The sequence below is a fragment of the Haemaphysalis longicornis genome, unplaced genomic scaffold, assembly GCF_048455015.1.
Source record: "Haemaphysalis longicornis isolate Haplotype H1 unplaced genomic scaffold, Haemaphysalis longicornis Haplotype H1 scaffold_10, whole genome shotgun sequence".
Lineage (NCBI taxonomy): Eukaryota > Metazoa > Arthropoda > Arachnida > Ixodida > Ixodidae > Haemaphysalis > Haemaphysalis longicornis.
The window spans coordinates 21429274-21454529 of NW_027526204.1; the positions used below are offsets into that span (position 1 = coordinate 21429274).

Genomic DNA, 25256 nt, shown 5'->3' on the forward strand with positions numbered 1-25256 from the left:
GGAAAAGAATGGGGGCACATTTCGCCTCAACAAATTTTTGCTTCACTGAAACTTTTTGCATGTCGCGGCAATTTTGCCGTAGCAGGGCTAAACTGTGTTTCGAAGTCCGAAAACACCCCTCTGGCGCTGTTAGCTTGCAGCGACACGCTTTCCCACAGCGCTCCGGTGACGTGCGGTCAAAAAAGCAAGGCGCCTTTTATGGGGAGCGCCTCTCGTCTCCTTGGCCAACTCTGCCCTCGTGCTTCTCCCACCAAGGAAGCAACATTCCTGTGTCCCATATTAAAGAAAAAGAAGCTTCACAAGTAAAAAAGAAGAAAGAAATTGGCCGCGTATCTGCTCCTTTCGTTACAAATGTCGACAAAACACAATGGTCTTTATCGACATTGGCAAAGTAAATGCCTCCCTTCGCTCTCTCGCTCACCTCTCATGCTGTTCCTCTTTTGTCGCGCCCCTTTCAAGGTAAAGACGCTAGTGATTTGCTCAAGTTGATTTAAATTTACCGTGTTCTACTCTTCCAGGCCGGGTGCCTCAATGGCACCGCTGCCGTGTGGCAGAGACGCGCGTGAATCGAGGAACCCTACTTCAAGGTTTATAGAGCCGCGTTGCTCTAGTCTATGTGCTTACTAAGCAGAACGTGGAACCTATCTAGTGGAAACATTTGTAACTGCTGCTGAATGCAACAAGAGAATTGTTTTTTTGATGCACCGCTTGGAAATAATTATAGAGCTCATTAAACCTTGGTGTTTGAAATGGGCATTCGAAAAGGTTCCTTGCCACTGGTGTCACCATGGATAATGAGCTGTAAAATTATTTCCAGGCGGTGCATCAAAAAAAAAAAAAAAAACAATTCTCTTGTTGCATTCACCAGAGTTCATAGTATTGAGAGATATAAAGATTACAGTTTTATGGCAAACACTGCTTTGTCTATTGTAACTCCAGAAATGACTACTACCTACTTATCTCCAATTATGTTGGGAACTAATCGCCTGACACAAAAAACAACGGCGTGTTTGAAACCAGTGGGGAAAAGGCAGAATGACCGACAAGTTTCACAGAGTTTACTTGAAAATTAAACAGAGCTGTTTAAAGAGTAGTGTCCCCCCCTAAAAAGCAACATAATGCTTTCCTGGCAACAAGGTGTTTTTTCACTGTGGAACTCCCACAGCTGCCCGCTGGCCCTGAAACCCTGCATGTGTTAATTTATTTTGGTCCCAACTGCTTCCATACCTTCACATTAGTCCTGACACTCCCTTCGCTCAAAACGAGCCCTTTGGGGAGCCCACCACGTGTAAGACCTGTGCAGCTCAAGTGCGCTTCACGAGCAAAACTCACGAGTGGTTCATACCTGACAAGGGACCCATAAGCAAGGCGGGACCGGTACCCCATCGGGGCACACAACCAAGGGGGTAAAAACCAGGCCAATTTTTCCCTTCGTGCACTTTTTCCTTCCCAGAACTAACATGAACGTACAGGAAACTGCTGTTTGCATTTTTCTAATGAGAAATAGGCACGGTAGTCTCAACAATCGCAGTATATGGTGCCCTCATTGCACTAACACTGGAACACCTGCGGTTGAGGTCATCGCAAGAGATGATGAAGTCACAAATAAATAAAGTCACAAACAAAGAGATGATGTCACAAATAAAGCTAGAAGCTGCAGGGCAGCAGCTCCTGTATGTTTGTTTAATGCTACCAAAAACTTTGCGACCCCTTTTATTGGGACCCTGCAGCACTTACCATCGACTACTCGGAATGTATTTTGGGGTAAATTCTGTTGTCCCAGCAATCTCCTCCCACAAGAATTATGAAAATCTGTTCACTATCACCGAAACTACACGCGATGAGAAATCGCACATAATTGTTCCCTTTCAACTCGACCATGGACAGCGCGACGAAAGCTGCGCACTCTCTCCCCGAAGAGGAGGGGCCGGCTCGTGGCGTTTTCTCTGGCGGCCTTCGATATACAACAGGCCAGGGAGTTTTCTCCTTGTTTCCGAAACGTGGAGGGACCTATTTTCGGTTTGGTGCCACAAAAAAGCAGGCATGGCGGCCTGCTCGCAAGCAAGCGCTCAGGTTGGTAGGACATTTTTGAAGCAATAAACGTTTGTTGTCGAGTGGTCCCGTTGAAAGGGAAGTATTGAGCTCATCACTCAAACTCCAATCGCACTTCAAAACCCAAAAGAAACGGCAAAACTGTACCTACAGGTTCAGGCCTAGAAGAGGTTTGTACACGGCGCTGATGATGGTGGAAATGGAAGAAATTAGCCGCGAAGTTGACCAGTGACCCCCAATCGGACAGCCATGGCCTCAGTGATGTCGCTCAGGCCATGCCAGAGGTGCATAATTAGGAGAATTGCAGAGAGAGCGGTTGGTTTTTCCGTGTCTTTCACAGCGATTTGCGCGCTCACTGCTTCATGTGCACATGTAATATTTGGCTCAGGTATTCCTGGCAGTGTATTCTAAACATCACACAGGTTTACTTGCACTGCTCAAAGGGTGTTGCAGGGCCCCTTTAATCGCACTTTTTGTACAGGCTACGGCTACTGAAGCAAGCTTGAGTGATTGTAAATTTCAGTTTTGTTACTGAAAATTGCTAAACATTCGCTTTGACTCGCCACTATTGAAACAAACTCATTATTCTGTTGGAAACCAAGAGTCACTAGTAAGCGTAGGTGAATCAGTGAAGCTGTCCTGCGCCGACCTATGGTTGCGACACAGGGCGCCCACAGTTCTTGCGCGCACCCCCTTGTCAAGTACAGTAGCCACATGCGGTACTTTTCCAAGCGGCAGCTTGAGTGCGTGATGGGCTGCGTTCGCATGAGGTCCGAGCCTGCCCGCTTGCGCAGTCACAGATTTGTGAAGCAGGGTGACACCCACACTTGTGCTCCTGGTGGTGGTGCACCCAAGGTAAATATAAATGGTAGCGAAGGTTCGGGCAAAAAGCGGTTCAGAACCTATTGCCAGCGACATCAGCATGGGGGCTTATGGGAGTGGCGATTGAAGCGCGACTAGGTGAGGAGGGAACAAACACTAGTAACAAAAAACCAAGTTTTGTTCAACAATAAAACAACATTTATATTTTACGAACTATACTTATTTCTGAATCACATTTATTTAGGCACAGTGTATAAATAATTTATGAAAATGCCGTTCATTCTCAAAAACCTTTTTTTGTAGCGCCCTCTGAAGAATGGCACATGTCATTGGTTTGTGATGCAGTCCTTGTAGTCATCGGAAAGGTGCGCCTAAAGTTCGTCTGCTAGGAAACGCCCCTTGCGTGTTTTGGTGGTGCGCATTTGCATTCGTTTTTCCTTGTTAATTTGGTGTGCACTTAATTTTTGCTGTGCGTGGAGTTGCGAGGTGCGTTGTAACGTCGGTGAACACGTTTAGTACCGTGCCCGGCAGGCACGGTGAACTACGGGACGATGCTGCCAACGCTTGGAGCGGAGCGCTTTCGTCAGTACCTACAGAAACGATGTGCTGTACAAGTTGCAACAGCAACTCCCGTACACCTGGCGTTTTACTGCACCATTTTCTTCTCATTTTCACAGGTAACGCGAAACTATTGTACTGTTAATATGTGCACGGGGGTTGTGTAAGGGGACGGGGTGGTGCTTCGAAAAAATGGGTCTAAAGCTTTGTTATGTCACAGTTATCTCTTGATTTCACCTCAGGCTGGCTCAGAGAAAGTTGTGTCAATTACTCTAGGACTTCTCGGCGTAGTACCACTCGAATTTAAACGAGTCACTTTAATTGTCTATCTCAGTGTCGTCTTTATTGCATTACAATGCGTGTAGTGCTCGTTGCTTCCCGCACGTGTATGCGCAAGCAGTATTTCCATCGCAGTACTGTGTTGTGCTGCTCCGTGCTGCGCTGCTGCCAGATCTTTCCTGCTATGTGCTTTTACATACTGCCGTCGCTTTCGTTTGCATTGAACCATTTTTCGTCTTTTTACTTATCTGTTACGACACTTGCCTAATAATGCAACCAGGAAATTGCAGGCGTGAATGCTGAGTGAACGTCTGTAGAAACCCTTGTCTACTTGATAAGACGCCGGGACAGCTGCAGTGTGCTCGCTGCACTTTCGTGAATCGGCATTCCTGCGGCCCTGTTTTCTATGTCAAGATGCAGTGCCGAGTTCTTTTCTCTTGTTTCGAAGTAGTTCTGCTGTTGACGCTTTCATTGTTCATAATGCTATGTGTTACGGGTAAAGTCAATTTTTCGGCGCGTAAAGAAAATCATAATGCATGTAGTGCCCACGAACATTTTGTACTTATTGTATACGTGCTCATTTTGTGCAGTGTGGTAAATTTGTTTTATGTTCATCCTGGAATAAAATTCAGATGTCTTGATTATAGCATGACTATGCGTTATTTCTTCTCTTAGAACAGAAATGCACAAACTGCAAGCATTATATAACCTTGATCTATACTTAAGGCACGCACGCCTACATGCGTATGTGCGACGCAATTAAACTTAGCAGTGGCGTTGGTCGAAATTGGTATTGGGGAAAGGAGTGGGCACGTTTTTTATATAAAAGGGGGGCCGGGGAGAGTGGTCAAGTGTCATTTTGGGCTCTGTATCCCAAGGCAGAAAAAAAATTCTGGTCGGGGGGGGTACGTTTGCCACCCGCTGCAATCAAAATAAACAACTGATTGCTTTTAAACAGCAGTGGAAGGCATGAATACAGAATAAAGGTTCAGAGAAGATGCAAGATGCTTTTATAAACCCCGAGGCGAATCATACGACAGTAGGCTAAAGTGCGTTTCTCTAGTCACGAGTATAAGCTGGCGTTGACTTGAAGCACACACGCCAAGGGCTCGCCAACTTGCGTCAGATGGCAATGACATGAGCCCTCAGCGATCAGAGTCCTGCTAAGGCTATTTTGAAGTCAAATTTTCCCACTAATGCCACCAAAATGACGTCACTTTCTGACCGGATCTTGCGTCACATCCTGTTTATTTTTTTGTTCCGCCAGAAGTGTTCCCTCCTCACACAGATGGCGCTAAGCCCCATGAGCAGCTTAAGAGCCGCCATTTTCTGAACGTATGGGCCTCTATGGAAGCTTCACTACCAGTTATATTTACCTTGGTGCACCCTTCAGGACTTGTGCAAAAGCCAACGAGTGGATCTGGGGTGCATTCTCCACTCCCAAGACTAGTGTCGCGCTTCCTCGCAGCTTCTGCAGTGTAGACCACTGTAATGATTGCAGCGCCGATGGACCCTCGTCTTGACGATGACCCCCCTCCCTTCTCGTGGCCTTGCTGGGTCTCCCCATCCGGTGTCGGAATGTTGGGCGGCCTCCGCCGACGCCAGCGAGTCGCAACCCTTTGTTGGGCCTCGCCGGCGGCTTTTGTGCGGCGTCGGGGGAGGCTTTCCTTTCATCTTGACCTTCGGGGACAGCCGGGGGGGAGCGGAGGTCAAAACCCTTTTTGGCATGTGCGCTGCTGTGGGGGAGGCGGCATCGCTCGCGCCCTGCTCGCACACGCTTCGACGAGTTGGTCGAGAGCTGCGACTGCAAGCGGTCGCATGAAGACTCGCTCCCGTGGCGGTTTCTGGGCGCCAGAACACCACGCATCTTTCCAGCCAACCGTGCGGCGGTTTGGCACCTTTTTGGCCTCCGGGCACCCACCAGGGATCGTGCCGCGATACCCCCTTGCGCGCTGCGGCGCCTTTTAATTTTAATCCAGTTTTCCTTGTCTTATGTTATGCTTCATTGTCTGCTCTGTAAATACGTGTAAATAGACTTCTTTTTCTTCATCACTTACTGGCCTCGTATCGTCCTCGGGTCCTTCACCACCCTCCACGACGACACCAACCACCTTCACCAACGAACCAAACTTTACTACCACCCTGTCCACAGCCGTCCGTTGAACTGGCCAGACTGCGAGCTGCACTGTGACCTCTGCCCAACTGTGACCATCAACGTGGTCACCACTGCAGCAGGGAGGAGGTTGTGGGGTGAAAAAACAGTGGCGCCCTCTCACCAGGACTGCAGGGGGCTCTTGCGGCTTCCCTCCAGACGCAGGGACTCCTTGTCGAGCCGACAGTAGCCACCAACTGAGCCTGGGCCGAGAACGTCCTCGCTGTACCTAGGGCGAGAGCAGGAAAAGAGAGCACAGGGACGTGTTTTCCCAGGTTGACCTCGCTCCGAGCATTGCCCCCCAAGGATGGCTGGCACAGCTAAGTGGTGCCGTTGGTTACAGATGACCGCCCCCCTCGACACCCAGCTCCAACGCCCGATGTCAGACAGGTGGCGGTTGCTGCCACCGTGCGCTGTGCCCCACAGGAGGGGCAAGTATTCCTCTCCCACCTGGCTTGCTGTGCCGCTTTTTCCCCTCCAAAATTAACGAGGGTGATATTTCCCTTATTTGCCTCGATTCCGAAAAATCCCCGGCCCATCAATGCTTCGGAGCCGCCCTTTTCTTTGGCCAAGACAACTCTCGATAACTTGCCAACCCCAATTTCTTGCACCCACAGACAACCTCCACGCTTGTTCATGGGCGGTAGAATGCTTCTCCCCGGTACATGACTGCGCGCTCGCTCAAGCACGGCTTTCACAGGCACGGGCGCCACATTTCCCCCTGGGGCACACCAGTGGCGCACTCTCGTGTCAGCTGCACGTGCAAGGAGACAGCTTCATGACACGGGCCCTGCTGGTCACATAACCACAGTCCCACTGGCTACACTGCACATGCCCCGGTCTGCCCTGGGTCGTGATGTGGCCCAAAGAGCTGGGGGCCCAGACGGTGCCAGGCTGTTCCGGACCACGCGTCAGCGTCCGCAAGCACTGCTGCGGGCAACCAGGAGGGAAAGACGAACCCGGACGCAGCCGCAGGGGAGCCAGCCAGAGAACAGAAGAAGCAAGGAGAACACGCAGCCCATACCGGCAGAGCAAGGGCAGGCAGGCACGGGTGGGGCCATGCCGAGATGTTGGGTTGTGCTCACGCTCTCAACTGGCCCCGTCACAGCATCTGTGGATGGTGCCCAGGCAGGCCTCCCTGGTCGTGAATGGGTGATTGCTAGGCATGTGCGAATAGTAATATTTTAATTCGAAGCAAATGGTCCTTGGGGTCGAATACTTTCAAAGCGAATTCGAATGGCTGTCAGGTGTCACTGAGCTTCCTGTCACTGAGACACTGAGCTTCCAAGCCTGGCGGGACCTTCATAAAAAAGTTCTATATCGGGTTGGCACCCGTCGACGCATTGGCCATGTCACTTGACTGAGTGAAGCAACTGATGTCCACTAAAGTTCAAGCGCAGAGAGCCATCAACACCTGCTCACTGCACGCGTGCCACACGGTAGCCACACTGTATCGTTACCGTTTCATTCTTCGAAACAATAAAACGGGAGCCTTGACTACCTTAACGAACGTGCGGGTGTAAGATGGCTACGACAACGCTTTGAATGTGGCTTAGCTTGTCTTGGCTCCACATGTAGTCAAGATGTAAGACTGATGTCAATGCTACTGCGGCTTGCCTAACAAAAACGAAACTCCTGATAGTACTTAACGCAGTTTGGATACTCGTTCACCCCGAACACTTCGAAATATAGGAAATTTTAAATTCGGGTCGAAGTGAATTTGAATACTGTTCGAATATTCGAATCGCTCGAATATTCGCACAAGCCTAGCAATTGCCCATCCGCGTCTCCCCAGCTGTGACCACCCGCACAGAAGGGCTACACAGGCCCTCTACGGATCCTGATTCTGTTGAAACCCCGGGAGCAGTCTTTGACTCTTATATGAGAGGTCTCCTATAAGCAGGGCGCCATGTCTTCATTTACTCGTCAACCCCCCTTAGTTGAATGTGGGCTCTAAAAGAACTACGTACAACACGCTCTTTTATAATCCATGTTTTGCCACTACAATTTATGAAGTGCTTCTGAACCTTTGTTCGCTCCATGTCTGTGTCTATACTGCTGTTTACAACAGGTTCTTCAAGCTTTCTCTTCTTCCGCTCTGTGCTGAAGAACAAGCATCGCCGACGCAGAGTCCGCAAGTCTGGTGAATAAATAGACCCAGTGCGCAGATTCTTCCACTGTGCGCTTGGGCTATTCATCAGACGCAATATGTGCAATTCTTCTTGATTGGCAGCTATGCGATCGCGAGAGCCCAACGGGCGTTTCCGGTATTCTTGGCTCACGCAAACGCCTGCACTCGTTTGCTTGGCAGGCTTTACCCACTTCCGTAGGCTGCATTTCTATTTCCAGGGATTCTTATCGCCGTTTCACAGCCGACTCAATCAGTTTGCGTTTGCTGAAGTTATACTAAATAGCGACCACAAGCATCTGTTGTACCCCTTTGTTTCCGCAACACATGTAACTGCAGTTAGTGACTGGCCACACCACATCTAAACATTCAAGCGAGCTGGTTGATCAAAATTCAAGGACAACTTGTCCTTCACAACCACCTTCCACTATATCCGATGACTGCTACAAAAGAAAGGTAAGGGCAGCCAGCCATGTCACCTATACCTGATTGTCCGTTACAACCCATGCCTCTTATCACAGGGTTCAATTGCACCGTCCACTCAACTGACAGCGTGCCTGTGGTGACAAGACCCAATGCCGTTCCAGGGCCCATTTAACCGCCAACTGCACTGAAACTTCACCTTGGCCAACTTTACTATGAACGTACCGTACGTACCATGAAGCCCCAATTACGACAACCCGAGTTTTTTACAACAGATCACCGTGGTCGCAGCAAACTCCCCATATAAACAATGCGTTAAAAATCCCCTTAATTAAACAATGCTTCGTACGGCAGATGCTGGCGGGGACAAAATGGCATTTTCCTCACCTTTTACACCACTTCACCGCCTCATCGCGACCTTTACTGCTTAACCCCCTGCTTCATCATCATCATCATCATCATCATCACCAGCCTGTCTACGCCCACTGCAGGGCAAAGGCCTCTCCCATTATTCTCCAATTACCTCGGTCCTGTGCCAACTGTGACCAATTTATCCACGCAAACTTCTTGATCTCATCTGCCCATCTAACTTTCTGCCGCCCCCTGCAGCGCTTGCCTTCTCTAGGGATCCACTCTGTTACCCTTAATGACCAGCGGTTATCTTGCCTTCGCATTACATGCCCTGCCCACGTCCATTTCTTCTTCTTAATTTCTACTAATATGTCTTCATATCCCTGCTTCATATGCAAAGGTAAACAGTCTGTGACCAGCCCGACCAGCTGCGGAACAGACACAAGCAAGCCGGCAGGTACTGGCAGGTGCGAGCTTAACCTTAGACAGCCCCCATGCAACAGCAGAAGAGTTCCACCGCGCCAACCGCGACAAGTCAAAGTCCAGGTGGCCGGCACACCACCAATTTTAAGCTCCCATCCCACCGACGAATGTCAAAACACGTACGCAATACCCCCCGGCAATGACCAAACTCCCACTTCACTTGCCCGCCCGATCCAAGTTTCTTTCTTTAACGACGCTTTAATGTTCTTTAATGTTTGTTGTATCAACCACCGCATCGTTTCTTTCTGGCCTTTGCCACTCGCACCACCTGATCTCTGCTTATCAGTGTCTTTTGAAGCTGCGTTGTTGCGCTGTTCCTTTCTTTCCTGCCTTTTCTTCCTGTATGGCTTGCTTGCGGCCTTGGCAGCGTTACACTCTCGCCTTTCCCCCCTCTCAATTTGCTTGGTTGCATCAGTCTTCCAAGCTTATGGAGCTGGAGCCAAGAGGTGCAGGGCTGCCAGGAGACACTCAAGGGAAGGGGGGGGCATAATGGGCAGAAAAAAAGGTGATGTTTGTCCTTTTGTTTTAAAAAAAACTTGATATTTCCATTAGGGGTTCGCAAATTATTCGAGAAAGCGCTAAATATAGTCATTTAAGTACGTTCTCCGCCCACTAGTTGTGTAAGACCGTCTGCTAGGGTGCATTTACCCGATCATAAGACACCCCTGTCATATGAGGCTTCCACAAGGTCTCTTGCAAATCGCGATGTTGGGGTTCCTTCCACCAAGTTAAAGGGACCCAGAAAAGCCTTCTGTAAAAGTTACAAAAGGCCTGTATTGTCGCGTAGCACCAATATAGCGATGCAATGCCGTTGGAATTTTCAATCTACATTCAGTATTAGCTGCGCCAGAAGCAATTAAGTGCACCTCTCCCCACTTGCCAATCGACTGCTCCTCCCTCTCTGCTTCCTTCAAAGCAGCTGGAAACACTGGGAATAGCCATGTGACATCGCAATGCTCGACTTCCGTTCTGCACTAGCTACACTCCTGCGCCTAGGCATGCGTAAATCGCTCCGGACCCGCCTTTGCCGCATTTGCCTCGGGATCGCGCAGGAAGGAGGAAGAGCAGCTGGATGCCAATGGCAGTGACGCCGCTGCCGGCCGACCTCGCCGGCGATTGGGCAAATCAGGGGACGCCTTCGCCGTTGCGTCAGCCGCGGTCGGCTCGCTGTGGCGTCACGCTCATCGGCTGAAAAAGGCGATCTTCAAAAATTGTTTACAAATTATCCGTACAATGTATGGGGCTCACACTTGGCTCAAAAATTCCGCGTTATGTGTTCTACCACCTGAATGCATTTGATTGCCACCTTAACAAAGCTTTTCGGGGTCCCTTTAAGTGCAACATGACTGGTATCCCTGTGAATTGTGTTGCTAATTAGAAATGCCTAAAATAGCTCTCTCACAGATGACGCTGCACCTGAGGTCCCAGGAGGTTGTGCGAACAGCCACGAAGCGGAAATGACATTGTGGCCGGCCGGGTGCTTGGTCCTCCGGCCAATCACGCGAACTGGCCAAGCGCTCCACTGAACACGTTTCTCCTAGGGCTGCTGCAAGCGAGAGTGATTGCATGCAGCCTTTCTCCAGCCATCAGGCCACTCGCATGCCAGCTGCAACATCCCTTCAAACCTGGCCGTAATGGCCGCGCTCTTCTCAATTTCACTTTTCAAAGTGGCCGATTTTTGATGGTCACTTGCGCCGCGCTCACGCGTATTTTAGCCGTCACATTTTGTATCTCGCAGTCTTTCCACGCGGAACATATGGAAACAACGCGTTCAAGAGGTGGAAATTTCGAGCACAGTTGGCCTCCCACAGACTAGCCATTCTCATTAAAGTGCAATGTGCAGAGAACATGTGCTTGGCTTTCTCGCTCTGTATGCCATCCAACTGTGGTCACCCGATGTTCTACTCGGCCCCCGGTGTGTCCCGCTTGAAGTTCTTGACCAGCATTTGGGGGCTTAGGGGAGCCATGAGGACAAAACACAAGTTTGGTTCATTCAAAAGATTGCCTCGTTAGAATCATACTAACACCATTTTTAACATAAACTTCGCTCAAATAAGCTGTATAATTAGGAAAAAAGGGAATGGCCACGCAACCAACTTGCTCATTTCCTGCAACAGAACCTATGGTGTCGTATTGGCAGAGGCCGGCAAAAGCAAATGCAAATTAGGCAGAGCTTATAAGTGTGTTGAACGTGCTATTTGTGGTTAAATTTAGGGCACGTTCTTTTTAAGGCAGTAAGGATGGTGGCATCGACAGTGGAAGTTAGGAGAGCACACGTAAACATAGAAGTGCCGATGCATATACTGCTGTTGGTACTGCGCACACTATGCTTGGTTTAGTTGCACAGGACTGCGGGGCTTCGGGGTTGTTTCAGAGGACACTGGCCGATTGACGCAAGCAACGCTGTCTTGCGTGACCATACTTGTCGAGCGAGCACTAGTATGTTTCACGAAACAATGATTTTCTCCCTGAACAAAAACAAGCCAGGTTCAAATACGGTCAAAAACAAATCAGATGCAGAAAATGGCTTGCCACGGTATGGTGGCGCCATCTAGGTTCACTAACGGTAAACCAGGCTTCCCAATCGGCTGCAGAGCAGTCGCTTCCTGTAATGCCATTGCACATTATGAAAACGCACGATTTAGTGGGAAAATCAAAATTTTTACATAAATTGATTAATTTCTCAGTGAATAAAGCATCGTTTGCATCCGGACAAGCACTGGGGGCACTATAAAACCCGAAATCTTTCGCATGAAACAAACTTGTATTTTGTCTTCATGGCTCTCCTTTAACACACGGAGTGACAGCAGCTGAGTCTCGCCTGCCCGGCAGCCTCCCCCCCCCCCCCCCCCCCCCCCCCCCCCCTGAGCCGAGCCACTCACTTGACGGGCTGCGTTCGGTTCAGCAGGGGCCTAAAGTCCATCCGAATGTGCTTAGCCCGGCACAGCTCCATGTGGCGCACGCACTCCAGCAGTGAGGCCGCCTGCAAGCCACGGGACACACCAGGCTACATCTTCACTCGTTAAACAAAAAGAAATTAGTATTATGTCCCAAAATTGCTGGTTTTTTTCACAACATAAAACACTTCACTCAGTAACATGCTCAAAAACAAAGACATTTGCGGAAACATTTTACAGCGGATAATAAATTTTATTTCAAAATACACCTCAAATGCCGCTCGTACATGGTGGAGTGAGGAAGGACCAATGTCACTCCTCACTCTAGTTAGCAATACCAGGGGCATTTGAGGTGTACTTTGAAATACATGCAGAGTCACACTGTGAAAACGTCATCACCATCTTCTCCACTTGAAGACCTACGTCCTCACCACCCGCGCTTTTATCATCTGAGAGAGAAAGATATTCCCCACGAGAACACCACATGGATGGGGCCACGCTTCCTATAACCACCAGTAAACACACAGCAAGCACTCCGCCATCTAGTGCACAAACTCTCATTGAATAAAAGTGCCAATAGCAAAACCTGTGCACCATCTCACCAGTTGGGCTCGTCAAGAGCCTCTTAAAACATTGCAGAAGACCCATGACGAGCTTAGGACGTCTTAAGCCCTTAAAGTAAGGACCCTAAACAGGTTTACAAAGGTTGCGATTTTACATGCGCAATCGCTGGAGGTACTATACAAAGAACGTCCCACTGCAAAAATGGTTTCAAAGCGGAGTATTAGCCGAGTTATCGTGCATTAAAAAGGGCCCGCAATAAGGCCTGGAGCATTTACTCTCGCACCACCCCTCCAAAGCACTGTGGAAGCTGCGACGTCACCAACCAAGTGAAAGATGACCTAAAGAAACAAGACTGGTTCGACATGCGCGCAGCCATTGGCTCTGCTCGCTTTTTTTTTTTAGCAGACGACGGCCAAGCTCCGCCTGCTACAGCCGCTACCACTCAGCGGGGCCATGCTGCTCAAGTCGATTGTGCCGCCGTCGGCACGTCAGTTTCATAATAGCGGAAACGAGAGCTTGAAGGGCCAGATAAGGGGATTCCAAGCACAACATGCTCGCTCACGACAGTAATTGAAGATCGCCACCAACGACTAGCGGCCCACTAGCATTTCTGCATGCGGCGCTGTCACGGCTCCTCCGAGGTCGGAGAAAAGGCTTAGCATCGCCGCAGTTATTAAAGGAGCCATGAAGAGAAAGTACAAGTTTGTTTCATTCAAAAGATTTCATGTTTTATAGTGTCCCCAGCACTTGTCCGGATGTAAACAAGGCTTTATTCACTGACAAATTAATCAATTTACGTTAAAATTTTGATTTTCCCACTAAACCGTGTGTTTTCCTGGTCTGCAATGACATCACAGGAACCGACCGCTCTGCAGCCGATTGGGAAGCCTTGTTTACCATTAGAGAACCTATATGGCACCACCATACCGTAGCAAGCCGTTTTCTGCATCTGATTTGTTTTTGACCGTATTTGAACCTGGCTTGTTTTTGTTCAGGGAGAAAATAATCGTTTCGTGAAACATAGTGCTCACTCGACAAATATGCTTACGTACGACACCGTTGCTTGCGTCAATCGGCCAGTGTCGTCTAAAACTACCCCAAAGCCCCGCAGCCCTGTGCAGCTAAACCAAGCATAGTGCACGCAGTACCAAAAGCAGTATATGCATTGGTACTTCTATGTTTACGTGTGCTTTCACAACTTCCACTATCGATCCCACCATCCTTACGGCCTTAAAAAGAATGTGCCCTAAATTTAACCACAAATAGCCCGTTCAGCAGGCTATAAGCTCTGCCTAATTTGCGTTTGCTTTTGCCAGCCTCCGCCAATTGCAGAGCTGGCTGGTACGACATCATAGGTTCTGTTGCGGGAAATGAGCGAGTGGGTCACATGGCCTTTCCCTTTTTTCCTAATTATACAGCTTATTTGAGCGAAGTGTGCGTTAAAAGTGGTGTCAGTGTGATTCTAATGAGGCAATCTTTTGAATGAACCAAACTTGTGTTTTGTCTTCGTGGCTCCTTTAAGACACCACTTGACGAGGCCGGGCTGAGTACGATCACTGGCGCAATCTTACTTACTGTCATCAGTAGACCTGCTCTGGTGGGCGTTGACAAGTTTTAGCTGCTGCAGTGTATGATGTCGTACCGCGCAATTTACCGCACAGTGGGCTCCTTGTCGACCGCGCAGGCTTGCCGCGGTCGCACGTGTAGCGCCTGCAGAGACGCTCGCAGATACGCCGTGCCACCGGTGCCGAAGCACCGCTCGCCGGAACCGCACCCGCGTTTCCGCCAGAACCAGGAACGCTGATTGGCATTTAAAGGGGCCCACCAATGGCGGCACTGTACTGTTCAGTGCTCTGTGCGTCATAGAGGCTGCATCAGAGCATTCTGCCGCACACCAGAGCTTGGCAGTATGGTGGCGAGCAGGTAAGCAAGGAAAGAAAGAATCTTTTTTGCATGTTTGTGTGGCCCCTGCTTAACGCAGAGGTCTAATATTTGGTATAAGTTGCAATTAAGGGTCACTCTAGCGATTGCGCGATTGAAATGGCAAGCTTCAGAAGCCTACTTAGGGCTCCTTTGAGTGGTTAATGCACCCAGGCCACAACCTGGGCTATGAGCCAAGCCGTAGTGGAAGGCTCCCCCAGATTAGTTTCCGCCACCACCTGAAATGTTTAACCTGGACCTAATCGCAACCGGTTTCGCTTTTCACCTCTACCAGAAAAGCAGCCAGTGGGCCTGGAATGGAACTTGCGTGGTTGGGGTCAGCAGCACAACACTTTAGCCCCTAAGCCACCGCTGGCAAGCCATATCACGCGAGGACCGGATCGTGCTATCGCTGCCCCTCATGGTGCACATGTCCAGCCCACTGCAACGATTCCCTCGACTGCTGGTGGTAAAGCAGTGAGAGTTGGTGCAACCGGACAGTGGGAACCCCTTGTGGAACAGTGCAGCCGCAATTCCCCTTGTCGCACTGATGGGGCCCCCTCCACCAGGGCCGAACCAAATGCTACGGGAAGGCAGGCAGCCCTCTTGAGCAAAATATGCACACTGTTACCCAGCCTCCACATTCGGCTGCAGGCCTCCTCTGCCCAGAGCATGGCATGCTGCCGGACACTATATCGCCAGTGCCCCCTGGGGCCACCAAGCAGTTGGAGCACATGTACTGTATCTTCTGGTGTATAAGTCGCAGTTTTTTTCTGAAATTGTTGTTGGTGCGTCTTATCCAACGGTGCGACCTATGCATGGAATAAATCCGGTACGTGGCAGCCGCACGTGGTACGCGCTCGAAAAGGTGCCTGTGTGCTGCGTGATGTCAGCGCACGTTAAGACGCACAGCTCTATGGTCCAAATAAATGAATTATTCGTTAGCGAGTCGGCGGAAGAAGGCTACGATGGTTTTGCTTAAACACCATCTGTAAGTACATGCTATCTGTGTGTACCAATAAACCATTTTTGAGAAGTTAGTTCTATCCAGACTTTGGACGGTAGATGCCCGTGTCTAGCACTGCTTATCGGGGGATGTGTTCAAAGGCGGCCGCCGCCGAAACCATGTACTTTTGCAGCACTTTCTAACGAACTGATCCTCTATGAGCTTACCTGATTAACAAGTGCATTTTGTACACCGGTGCGTCTTATACACCGGCGCAACTTATATACTTTTTTTTTCAGAAAAACTGTTGTTTTGAGGGGGGTGCGACGTATACAAAAGTGCGACTTATAGACCGGAAAATACGGTACTGTGCAGGCACTCTCTCGCTGACGTTGACTATGAGTTCTTGAGATCATAATTGTTTTACTTTGAATGAGTGATGCCTGCAAGAAATTTGGAGATTAGAATTATGCCCTGGGAGAAAACAAGGTTTGCTTCATCAGCAAGAGTGCCATCATTGTGAAAAGTAGAGGGAGAGAGAAATAACTTTAATTTGCACCTGTACAAAATGACAAGGGAAAGGGCCCCGTTCATCCTCCTAACCAAGATGTGAGAATACTACATCCTTTCAAATGTTGAGCAAGAACACATCACAGTAAGACCATTAGGCAACCGATCACCTGCATTAATATGCATAAATTTTTTTTGTTTCCTCGTGCAATTTCTTACTGGAATAAATTACCTGAAGAAACAGTGAACTTGGTGTTGTTAGAAGTGTTTTCTGAACACATTGGCAATATATGTTTTGGTTGAAGTGTTGTGTTTCAAAATTGGAATGCATTATCCTTGTGTTCTTGTCCCCACCTGTTTGTGTCAGCATGTGTGTTGTGTGTCTCAAAATTACGCCAAGCAACACTGATCTGTATTGTCGAGCTGCAGGTTATTTTAGTCGATGCATTTCTTTGTGTTCACTCCTACATGGCCCTGAAAAGGGCCTGCAGTATCTGTAAAAAATAAATAAATAAATAACCGTTGGGCTGAACTCTTCGGGATTCTGGCGGCAGTCAGGGTGGGACTGGTGGCTTCACGTGCTTCTGCTGCTTTATGGTTGAGTAATAAGGTCTCCCAAGATTCTACATTTGTGTTTGGGTCGTTATAGGAAGGCCATGTCCAGACAATAAGACAGCTTTGGTGTGGGTCCCTGAAATCATGGGGGTCGGGTGTGAGCCAAGCACGGGCAGAAAAAAAGAAAAGTCCCCTGGTGGTGCTCGCCTGGCACCCAGCAAGGAGTCCAGTGGACAGTCCCGTGGGCCAGCCCTCCGCCTGGGAGCTCTCGCACCCAGCCAATTACTGAGACAGCCCCTTCCACCTTGACACTGCTGCAGTGCACGGGCCCAGCGTTTCTTCCGTTGCCTTGACACCTTGTCCGTGCAAGCAAGCCACTATGCATGGCGGTGGTGACAAGCAGTGCTCTTGTGGTCGGTGCTCCACTCCAGCATCCCTTCCCTGTCCCCACCCGCCAAGAGAGCCGCACTCACGTGGGGGGGCTGCTGCTGCTGCTGCTGCGGGTGTGGTCGGCAGAGGACGCTCAGGGTGGCCCTGCGGTCCCGCACAAAGCCAAAGTCCCCCTGGCTGAAGAACAGCTGCTCCTGCTGCTCCCGGCCGGACGCCCTGCACACAGGGGAGAGGGGGATGGGGGGGGGAAGAGGACCCTCGGTTCGGAGAGGTGCCACACACACACCAGGCACCAGGAACGCGCTGGGGTCCCCTGCCAGCAAAATCCCACCGCTCACAAACAGGCCAAGAATGGCACTGGGAAGCTCAAGGACCTCCTCAATGAGATCCCTGCCCTCTCCCAGCAACAAAAGGGGGCGCCGGAAGAAGAATGCCCGTCTTCCTGACAGGGCCCCTGAACAGGCGTGCATGTCACTGCCACGCACTCTGCTGGCGGGGCCAGCCACACCAAGCCCCCTCCTCAGACAGCAGCCACCAACCCCCCCTGCGGGGCTGCTCTCCTCCCACCCCTGCCCATGCAGGGGGGCCATTTTTCGTTGCTGGCTCTTCTCATGTGACTCATGTCGCATGTGCCTTTACCGCCTGCATTTCCCGCATGCGTTGGAGGCCTGGTAGCGCCCACCATCGTGCAGCAAACCCAGCAGGAACACGATTGGCACTCCACAATGTGCTCCTGGCAGAGTCAGCTGTTATGCATGACGACAGGAGGTCCCAAAACCTCCCCTGCGATGCCACGGGAGAGTGCACCTCTCCCAAATCAACCAAATACCATCGGGGAGACCACGACGCTCACTCTTGCCCACAGCCAGTACAGGGTTCCCAAGCAAGGAAGTGGCCAAACTTGGCCAACTCGTGCAACCAAACAGCTAAATGTAGATGCGACACCGATAGGGCTCAACGATTGATGGCAGCGGGCAGATCTCCCCCAAAAGCACACAACCAACTTAGGTGCACGTGCCACCTGCAAAGCAAAGCCTCGGAGGCACCCAGCAGGGCTCCCTCGAAATCCCAACCCCCCAAAGGGACCTCACAGCAGACAGGGCCTACCACAATTACTCACACGCTCGATTCCAATGTGCACCTCACTGCTGCGACCCGGACAAAGAAAGAGCACAAAAGTCCCAGCACAAGGCGCTCATGGGCGCAAGAGCTTCACTTCATACCCTGCTAGGGCGGCTCTCGTCACCCACTCTCCAGTCGCAGCACACTATGCACTCGATGCAAAACCACCCTTCCAAACCCAGCTTGCAAAGACTGGGAAAAAAAAATTAGCAGTGGCTTAGATCAGCTATGCAGGATAAATACGTAGCGTGAGCTGAGGTTCAGCTGGTTATTCTTAGCTTTCCTGGTTGTCTAGGATTAGCTGATTATCATGCTTACTGCTGCTTCAATGACGCACACACACAGTATATGCATTATGTGACACAGGTATATTTATCCAGAGGCTCTGGTGCAGCGTCGCCAATCGCCCCAGAGCCAAGCTGGCTCCACAGGCACACGCCGGCGTTTCTGCAACGCACGAGCCATCGGTTCCACACCCGGCCACCCCTCGCATGATCACCAAGTGGACCTGGCCGCCACGTGCAGAACGGACGTCGGCGAAGCCACTGGGCGCGTGGGGTGCGTTGTGAGAGACGCCGGGCAGCGAGCAACATTCTGTGCGCCGTGAGATGTCACTGCTCCTCACACATGCGCAGCATGGCTCTCCAGTAGCCACGCATAACTGCTCAGCCTTGGCCAGTGTAGCTCACGCTACAAAATATGTCAAAAGAAACTGTCCAGTGCAAGGCTTTCACACAGCAACAAGATTCTGTAGAACGCTGTGCATTACGTGCGTTCACCACTCTTTCTCCTCTGCTGGGACCTAGTATGAAAAGCACACGTGGATAGCAATATAGAAAGGGGCCCTTGCTACCTGCCAGTGCTTTTTCGTAATACATAGTATTTCTTGGCACACAGAGCACTCGCGAGGCCCCACAGAGCCTTGCAAGTCCATGCGATATTTATCTTCTTATTTTGGCATTGCGACTGGCTGTGCAATCTTTGCCGGATCGAATGTGCTGCTGTGGCTGCGCTGCTGCGTCGATAGTGATAAAAAATGTGGTTGATCCTTCTTTCATAGGAATCGGTAAAACACAAAAGTGAAATGTGCTTTCACAGGAGCAGTTGAACATTTATTGCACATCGATAGGAACTTGCACATCGCTATTTATATTTAGTTGGTATGGCACGTTAGACGCATCAACATTAGACACTGGATTACACGCGCCAGAGCATTGTGTAAATCCGATTGCAACCCCTGGCGCTCGCAAACCGTGCGAACGAAACCGAACGGGTTGTCAGCGAATCATTTGGTGAAGTCACTGCTCGCTACTCCAAAAGGAGCATGATTTGCGGGTCGGCAGTAGTCTTGTGGGTTGTCTTGGCGAGTGACGACCTGCTGGCAGGTGGCAGCTTACGCTGCTATAGGCTGCCCTATCGATGTGCCAAGTATCGGTGCTCATTAGCGCCATGACGCCCTACTTTGTGCATTCTCTCCTAGACGGCAGCACCATCTGAATGGAGCAGTTAGAGGGAAGGACATCAGGTGCGTTTGTACACCCGTGTGGGCTTTACTTGATGGCCCAGTTGGCACAGTATTTCACACTTCCTGTTCCGGCCAGAGTGATCACGGGGTCAAATCCTAGCACCGCTGCGTCAATTGAGAGTTTTCTGGTGATGCCATTTCCGTGACATCGGTGATGTTTGTGTACCCCGGCATAAAGCACTTTCGTGTTCAAAAAACAACTAGCGCTGTTTCAGCTGGTACTCAGTTCCAATACGCATGAAATTTTTGGATCTATTTTCTCGGAAAAAAAGATGCATATGGTATCACTTAAGCCTTAGCGTTACATTGCTCCCAACAACGTGCAATTGTAGGCATGTGTGCAAATAGTCATGCGAGCCCCCCCTCTTCCCTGCGAAAGTACAAACCCACAAGAAGCAAACCGGAATGAAAGGTGTTTATCGAAACGTGCCAATCAACAAACAACAAGAAAAGAGCACTGAGAAACTCTCAACATTCCATGCCAATGATAAGAAATGCATTTCCCAGGCTGAGAACATCTCCACGGGCTGTGCACGGCCTCCCAAGAGGCCAATAAAAGGTGGAAAGTGTACCACACGGCTTCACTTCGCACCCTTGTCCAATATTGTGTGCCCTGCCAAAGTCTAAAATAACACCACCACAAGACTAAGCAAAAATACCGTATCTTCGCACGTATAACCCGCACCAAAAATACAAAAATTTTAGTGGCAATGTAGGGCTGTGGATAATACGCAGGATTTTTCATTTAGTGCAAGCTCCTACACAGTAACACTGACTAAGCCTCCCATAGCTCTAGCGAGAGCAGTGACGCTGAGTGAATTGTGACTTTCGCCTTGCAGTCAGCGTATCCTACTTGCTAAATATACGCTTTCTCTGTCTACATAGCATGTGATGTGTTGCTCGAGCAGTAGCTTCGGTGCAGCCTTTCCTGTATCAAATGTGTGGGCAATATGCCGGGATATTTTTTTTCTTTTCCGGCGGGCTGAAAGTGGGGGTGCGGATCATAAGCAGGGGTGGGTTATACGTGCGAAAATACGGTACCCAAGTTGCCGTCAGTCTTCACTAATCCAGGGAGGTACTCGAACTGAGCACGAACCTCGCCAGCAGGCAAAACACAGCTGAAAATTGCCTCTTGGTTTAGCACTGCTGAGAACAGCCTTTCACAGAGACCCTTATTGACTTGAGCACGCCTCGAAGACACGACAAGTTCCGAGATTCCAAAGGAAGGCCCTCCGCGGGAGAGCGCTCACCAGCCAGCTGAGTCCCCAGTGCAGACAGGCCAGCTGTAGCTCTGCTGCCGTGTGCAGCCAGGCTCGTACCCCCAGCACTGGGCCGTCCCGTTCTCCAGCAGGTGCTGCACCAGAGGAGAGCAGCAGCAGCAGCTGGGACACCCCTCCAGTAGAACAGACAATTGGGCTAGATGGTAGCTGTTCATCTTGAAGGTGGAAGCGCTCACAAAACAGGGACGAAAGTGTCGTCTGTGTTCTTTCTACTTTCGTCCCTGTTTTGTGAGCGCTTCCACCTTCAAGATAACCACCCCTCCACCCTGTGGCAGGCGTGGGCCCCCCCTGTCGCCCCTACGCCCTCATTTCTCTCAGGAACTATGACTAGTGCACAGGCGCTGATTACAAGCCGCCACAAGGGGGGGGGGTGGGGGACCTCAAGGAGGGAGACAGAAGTGTCAGAAACAAGACTGGAATGCATGGTGACAGGCAAGCGTCTTAACCGCTACCCTACACGTGCGCCACACAAGCAACAGCCGTCCATGGACACTTCACCAAGAGGCCACCTTCAAAGCACACGCAGCAGTGGAAGCAGGCCTGTCGCAGCAGCTCAGGAAGCACAAATAACGCTGTCCAGGAGTAGCCCTTCAGCCTTAAGGGGGGACACTGCTCTTCACACAGCTTCCTTTAATTGTTAATTGAACTCTGTGGAACTTGTCAGTCTTGCTGCTTTTTTCTCACTTATTTCAAATACGGCACTATTTTTTTAGTGAGTTAATTAGTTCCCGAGATAATCAGAGGTATGCCCTGCCCATGCCTTCTTAATTTCTACTAATATGTCCTCAAGACGCGTTTGTCCCCTGACCCACTCCGCTCTCTTCTTGTCCCTCAACGCATCATCTTCCATTCCGTTGCTCGCAGAAGATGTCCAATCACCTGTAATTACTGTAAAATTAATAACCAACCGCTAGTCAGTGGGTGGCAGCAGTCGGCTAAATGCCACCAGAGACTGCTCTCAACGCCAGCTGTGATCTGGGCTCCAGCCAGGCAACGTGTACTGGACCGTGTGGACACCACTTAGGCAATGATTGACCCCAGTGCCAGCAGCCAGACTGTAATGGGAGCACAGCCGTAATCGGGCCTCCCCGAGTCTTCTCAAAGAGATCACCAGGCACCCGCGTGGCTCCCTTCGTACCTGATAGGGGCACGACGCATCCTCCTGGCAGCTCCTCGCAGCCGCCGGATGGCTGCGGAAGTACGGACCCATGTGCTCGTCGGGCAACTGCACGTCGTAAGGCTTCCGGCACGACCCCGCCAAGTTAAAGACGGTGACGGCCACCACGAGAGCCCGTGCGCCGGCGCCTGCAAGCACAGGAAAGATCCAGCAGCAGCATCAGGCCAAGCACGGTCCCTCGTTCCTCCCCGTCGTTTTTCTCTACCAGGTACACCGCTGGCTGCGATCGGCTGGAGCTTTTGCACTCTGCAAACTAATGCCACCTCAACAGTATGTGTAGCAACAGAATCCTCCCAATGGACCTTCTTCCAGTAGTGATCTGCACGTGTGCAGGCTGCTGGTCGGCCATTCTTGGCAGGCTCCTTGGGCAAAATAAATAAAAGGGCGCCCCTTCAGCTTGCTGCGTGGGGAGCAGCTATGCTTCCTAGAGCTACGCGTTCTTATTTTCTCTTTTTTGACAGCTTGTGGCGAGTCCGTATGCGCACGCAAAAATGGCTTTCAAAGAAAAGGGGCAAAGGCGCTTGAGGCTGATCACGCTTCGAGCACACGGCTACCAGCGAGGGAGTAACGAAAATAAAATTAAAGTAAAGAAAGATGGGCACCTCGACCCCTGCAGATTGGTCACGGGAACGTGCACCTGCTACCGTGACATTCATATGAAGGGGACGGGTGACAGGTGGGTGTGGGAGGACTGCAGGACAACGACATTCCTCGCACGAGTTCCCCGAAAGCAAGACTTTTTGGGGTGGCGTGCCTCAGTGCCATTTTTAGTTCACCGTGGTGGCCGCTAGGAGGCCTGGTGTTGGAAAAATGTCCATTTAAATAGGGGGATGCGAGAGCCCAATGGCGCTTTGGTTGAACTTTGCGGCCACGCCAATCAGCATCCCGCTGTGAAGCTTGTTCTGCTTGCACAGTCGAAAGCTTTATGACAGTAAGCAGGGTAGCACCTGTCGCTTGGTACATGCAGAGCGGTTTAGCGATGGGATGGTAAACTTCCATAGTTCTAACATTTGACGGTTCCACTCCCTGACAACGGTTGATTGTGACATCGTCTGCTGCAGTAGCTACGTCTGGAAACGGTTCCAGAGAATACATGTGCAAGCAAGTGCCTCTTATCAAGAGAGAAACCCAGCGAACACATTCAAACATTTGCTTTTTGCTGTTCGATTGGGTGACAAAAAATGCGTTATCCTCACGTCTTCATATATCCAGATGCTGTGGCGTAACTAATGCAGCAGGCAGTTCCGCGATAAAGCGCTTTCAGGGAGCGCGCCCGCCAAACCCCCGAGCTGCGACAGCGCGCCAGCCTCTCACCAGGGCGCTCTGCATGCATCGAGCGGCACGCGCTGCCGTGTTTACCGTCATAAAGCTTTCGACTGTACTGCACGAGCGCCAGTGACCCAGCCACCCCCGGCGCGCGCTGCAGTGCTTTTCTGCACCTCACAACGCGCTGTTGTTGTAGTTGTGGTTTGTAAGAAAAGAAAAGGAAAGTGTTTCGTGAAACGTAGAGATCCGAGGCCTCAAAAATCGAACGCCAGAAATAAAACCATCCACTTGTAGAAGAGCGCTTCAGCTGGAAATTACCCCGATGTGCCACTTCGTCAATGTTAGTTGCCTTTGGAAATGGGTGGGCTTCACCGGACACGACGTCTTATGGTCGTTTACACCGAGTCTGTCACATGTCAACAAACAGCACGTCTAGGACGTTCCCCAAATGGTCTCGCAAAGGAGCTGTCGAAATTTCAGAACTCACGGTGTACGACATGCATCTCGCTTGTAGCGGCGACGGTGCCTCTCACAAATGCGTGGGCGCTAGAATGCAACGTGAACGGCAGAGTTTATGCGTTTATGCGACTGCACACACCCGGCATACGCCGCACAGACCGACGCGGGGCCAGGACAAAAAACAGGGGAGCTGCATTTTCGGCACCGGTTGAAGCTGTGACGTAGAAATGTCACATGGCAGCCCCGTGACGTCGATTGCGGCGCCAAGTTTGACGCTTTGAATTGTTTGAATTACAGTGAACTAGTTCGCTGTACTATGCTGAAACGAAAAAGATTTTTGGTGAAGCAATGCAAGGTACAACATACTTTTCCGCATGTGCAATTCCACGCTTCTATTAAGTTATGGTTTATAATAACTGAAATGCTTTTGTGAGTGAATAAAGCGATAGCACGTACTGGGTTCCAAACTAGTACAAGATACGCTCCAAACGATTAACATGCCGTCGAAAAGTATTCCCACAGAACAGGGATGGTATTCCGTCATCATTCGCAGCACCACACAGTTGCGCACACACAGACGTACGGGCCGCTCTGTGACCTGGCAAACGAGCAGTTGTCCATCGCGAACGAAGAGTGCCGGCATTTTGTGTCAGAATAATTATTTGCCTTGAGAGCACGACCGGGTGGGTTATTTCGGTTATCTGCGCCGCCACAGCCTAGAATATGACATTTAGCTAAACCAAGCTGCCGGCAAATAACTATCCTAGCGCAAAAGGCCGACCAACTCGCGACAGAAAACTGCCGGCGAGATCGCAACGGGACACCGCGTTTTCAGTGAAGCTAGAATATGCCCTAGCTAAACGAATAGGCTGACGGCAAATCGGCACTCTTCGCTCGACGGCAGCTTGTGAAGCAAAGCGCGTTCTCAGGCAGCATATGCCGGCGCTATCACGTGAGAGCGGCAGCAAGCCAACGAGGAGAGACTGCCGGCCAACTTCGGCAGCCGGCAGATTATGCGATTGTGTTTCTGATTATTGATCTCCGAAGTACTGATGCATAACGCACAGGTACTAGTACGAAGAATAATGTTTAGGGGCTATTTGGTATAGTCTTGAATTCGATAATAACGTGCGCTGCATATTTGGACAAGGGACAGGGACAGTGAAAAAGACAACCATACGTAACCATACTATGGTTTTGCTGGTTTTGCCATGGAGGAAAGAAAAGTTTTTCTTTTCTTTTTCTTCCTCCATGGGTTTTGCAGCGCACGTTATTATCGAATGGAAGAATAATAGCAGCACTGCGCGCACTGCCCCTCCTAAAGCCCCCTATGCACACTCCACTACGAAAAGAAAAGTTCAAACAGCACACGTACGTACAGTTCACCCTGTACACCT

General features: G+C 50.4%; 1 protein-coding gene across 1 annotated transcript in view; it reads right to left on the bottom strand.

The window, feature by feature from the left end:
• Positions 1–24012, bottom strand: part of LOC144158287 (EGF domain-specific O-linked N-acetylglucosamine transferase-like) — a 66823-nt gene extending 42811 nt beyond the window's left edge. Inside the window, exons 1-6 of the mRNA XM_077689085.1 lie at positions 23888–24012; positions 22096–22262; positions 20928–21031; positions 17114–17246; positions 12131–12231; positions 5988–6092 (exon numbers count right to left, since the gene is read on the bottom strand). Of these exons, the coding sequence (XP_077545211.1) occupies positions 5988–6092; positions 12131–12231; positions 17114–17246; positions 20928–21031; positions 22096–22262; positions 23888–23903 (626 nt within the window). The 5' untranslated portion in view covers positions 23904–24012. The remainder of the gene's footprint in view (positions 1–5987; positions 6093–12130; positions 12232–17113; positions 17247–20927; positions 21032–22095; positions 22263–23887) is intronic.
• Between the last annotated feature and the right edge of the window lie 1244 nt (positions 24013–25256).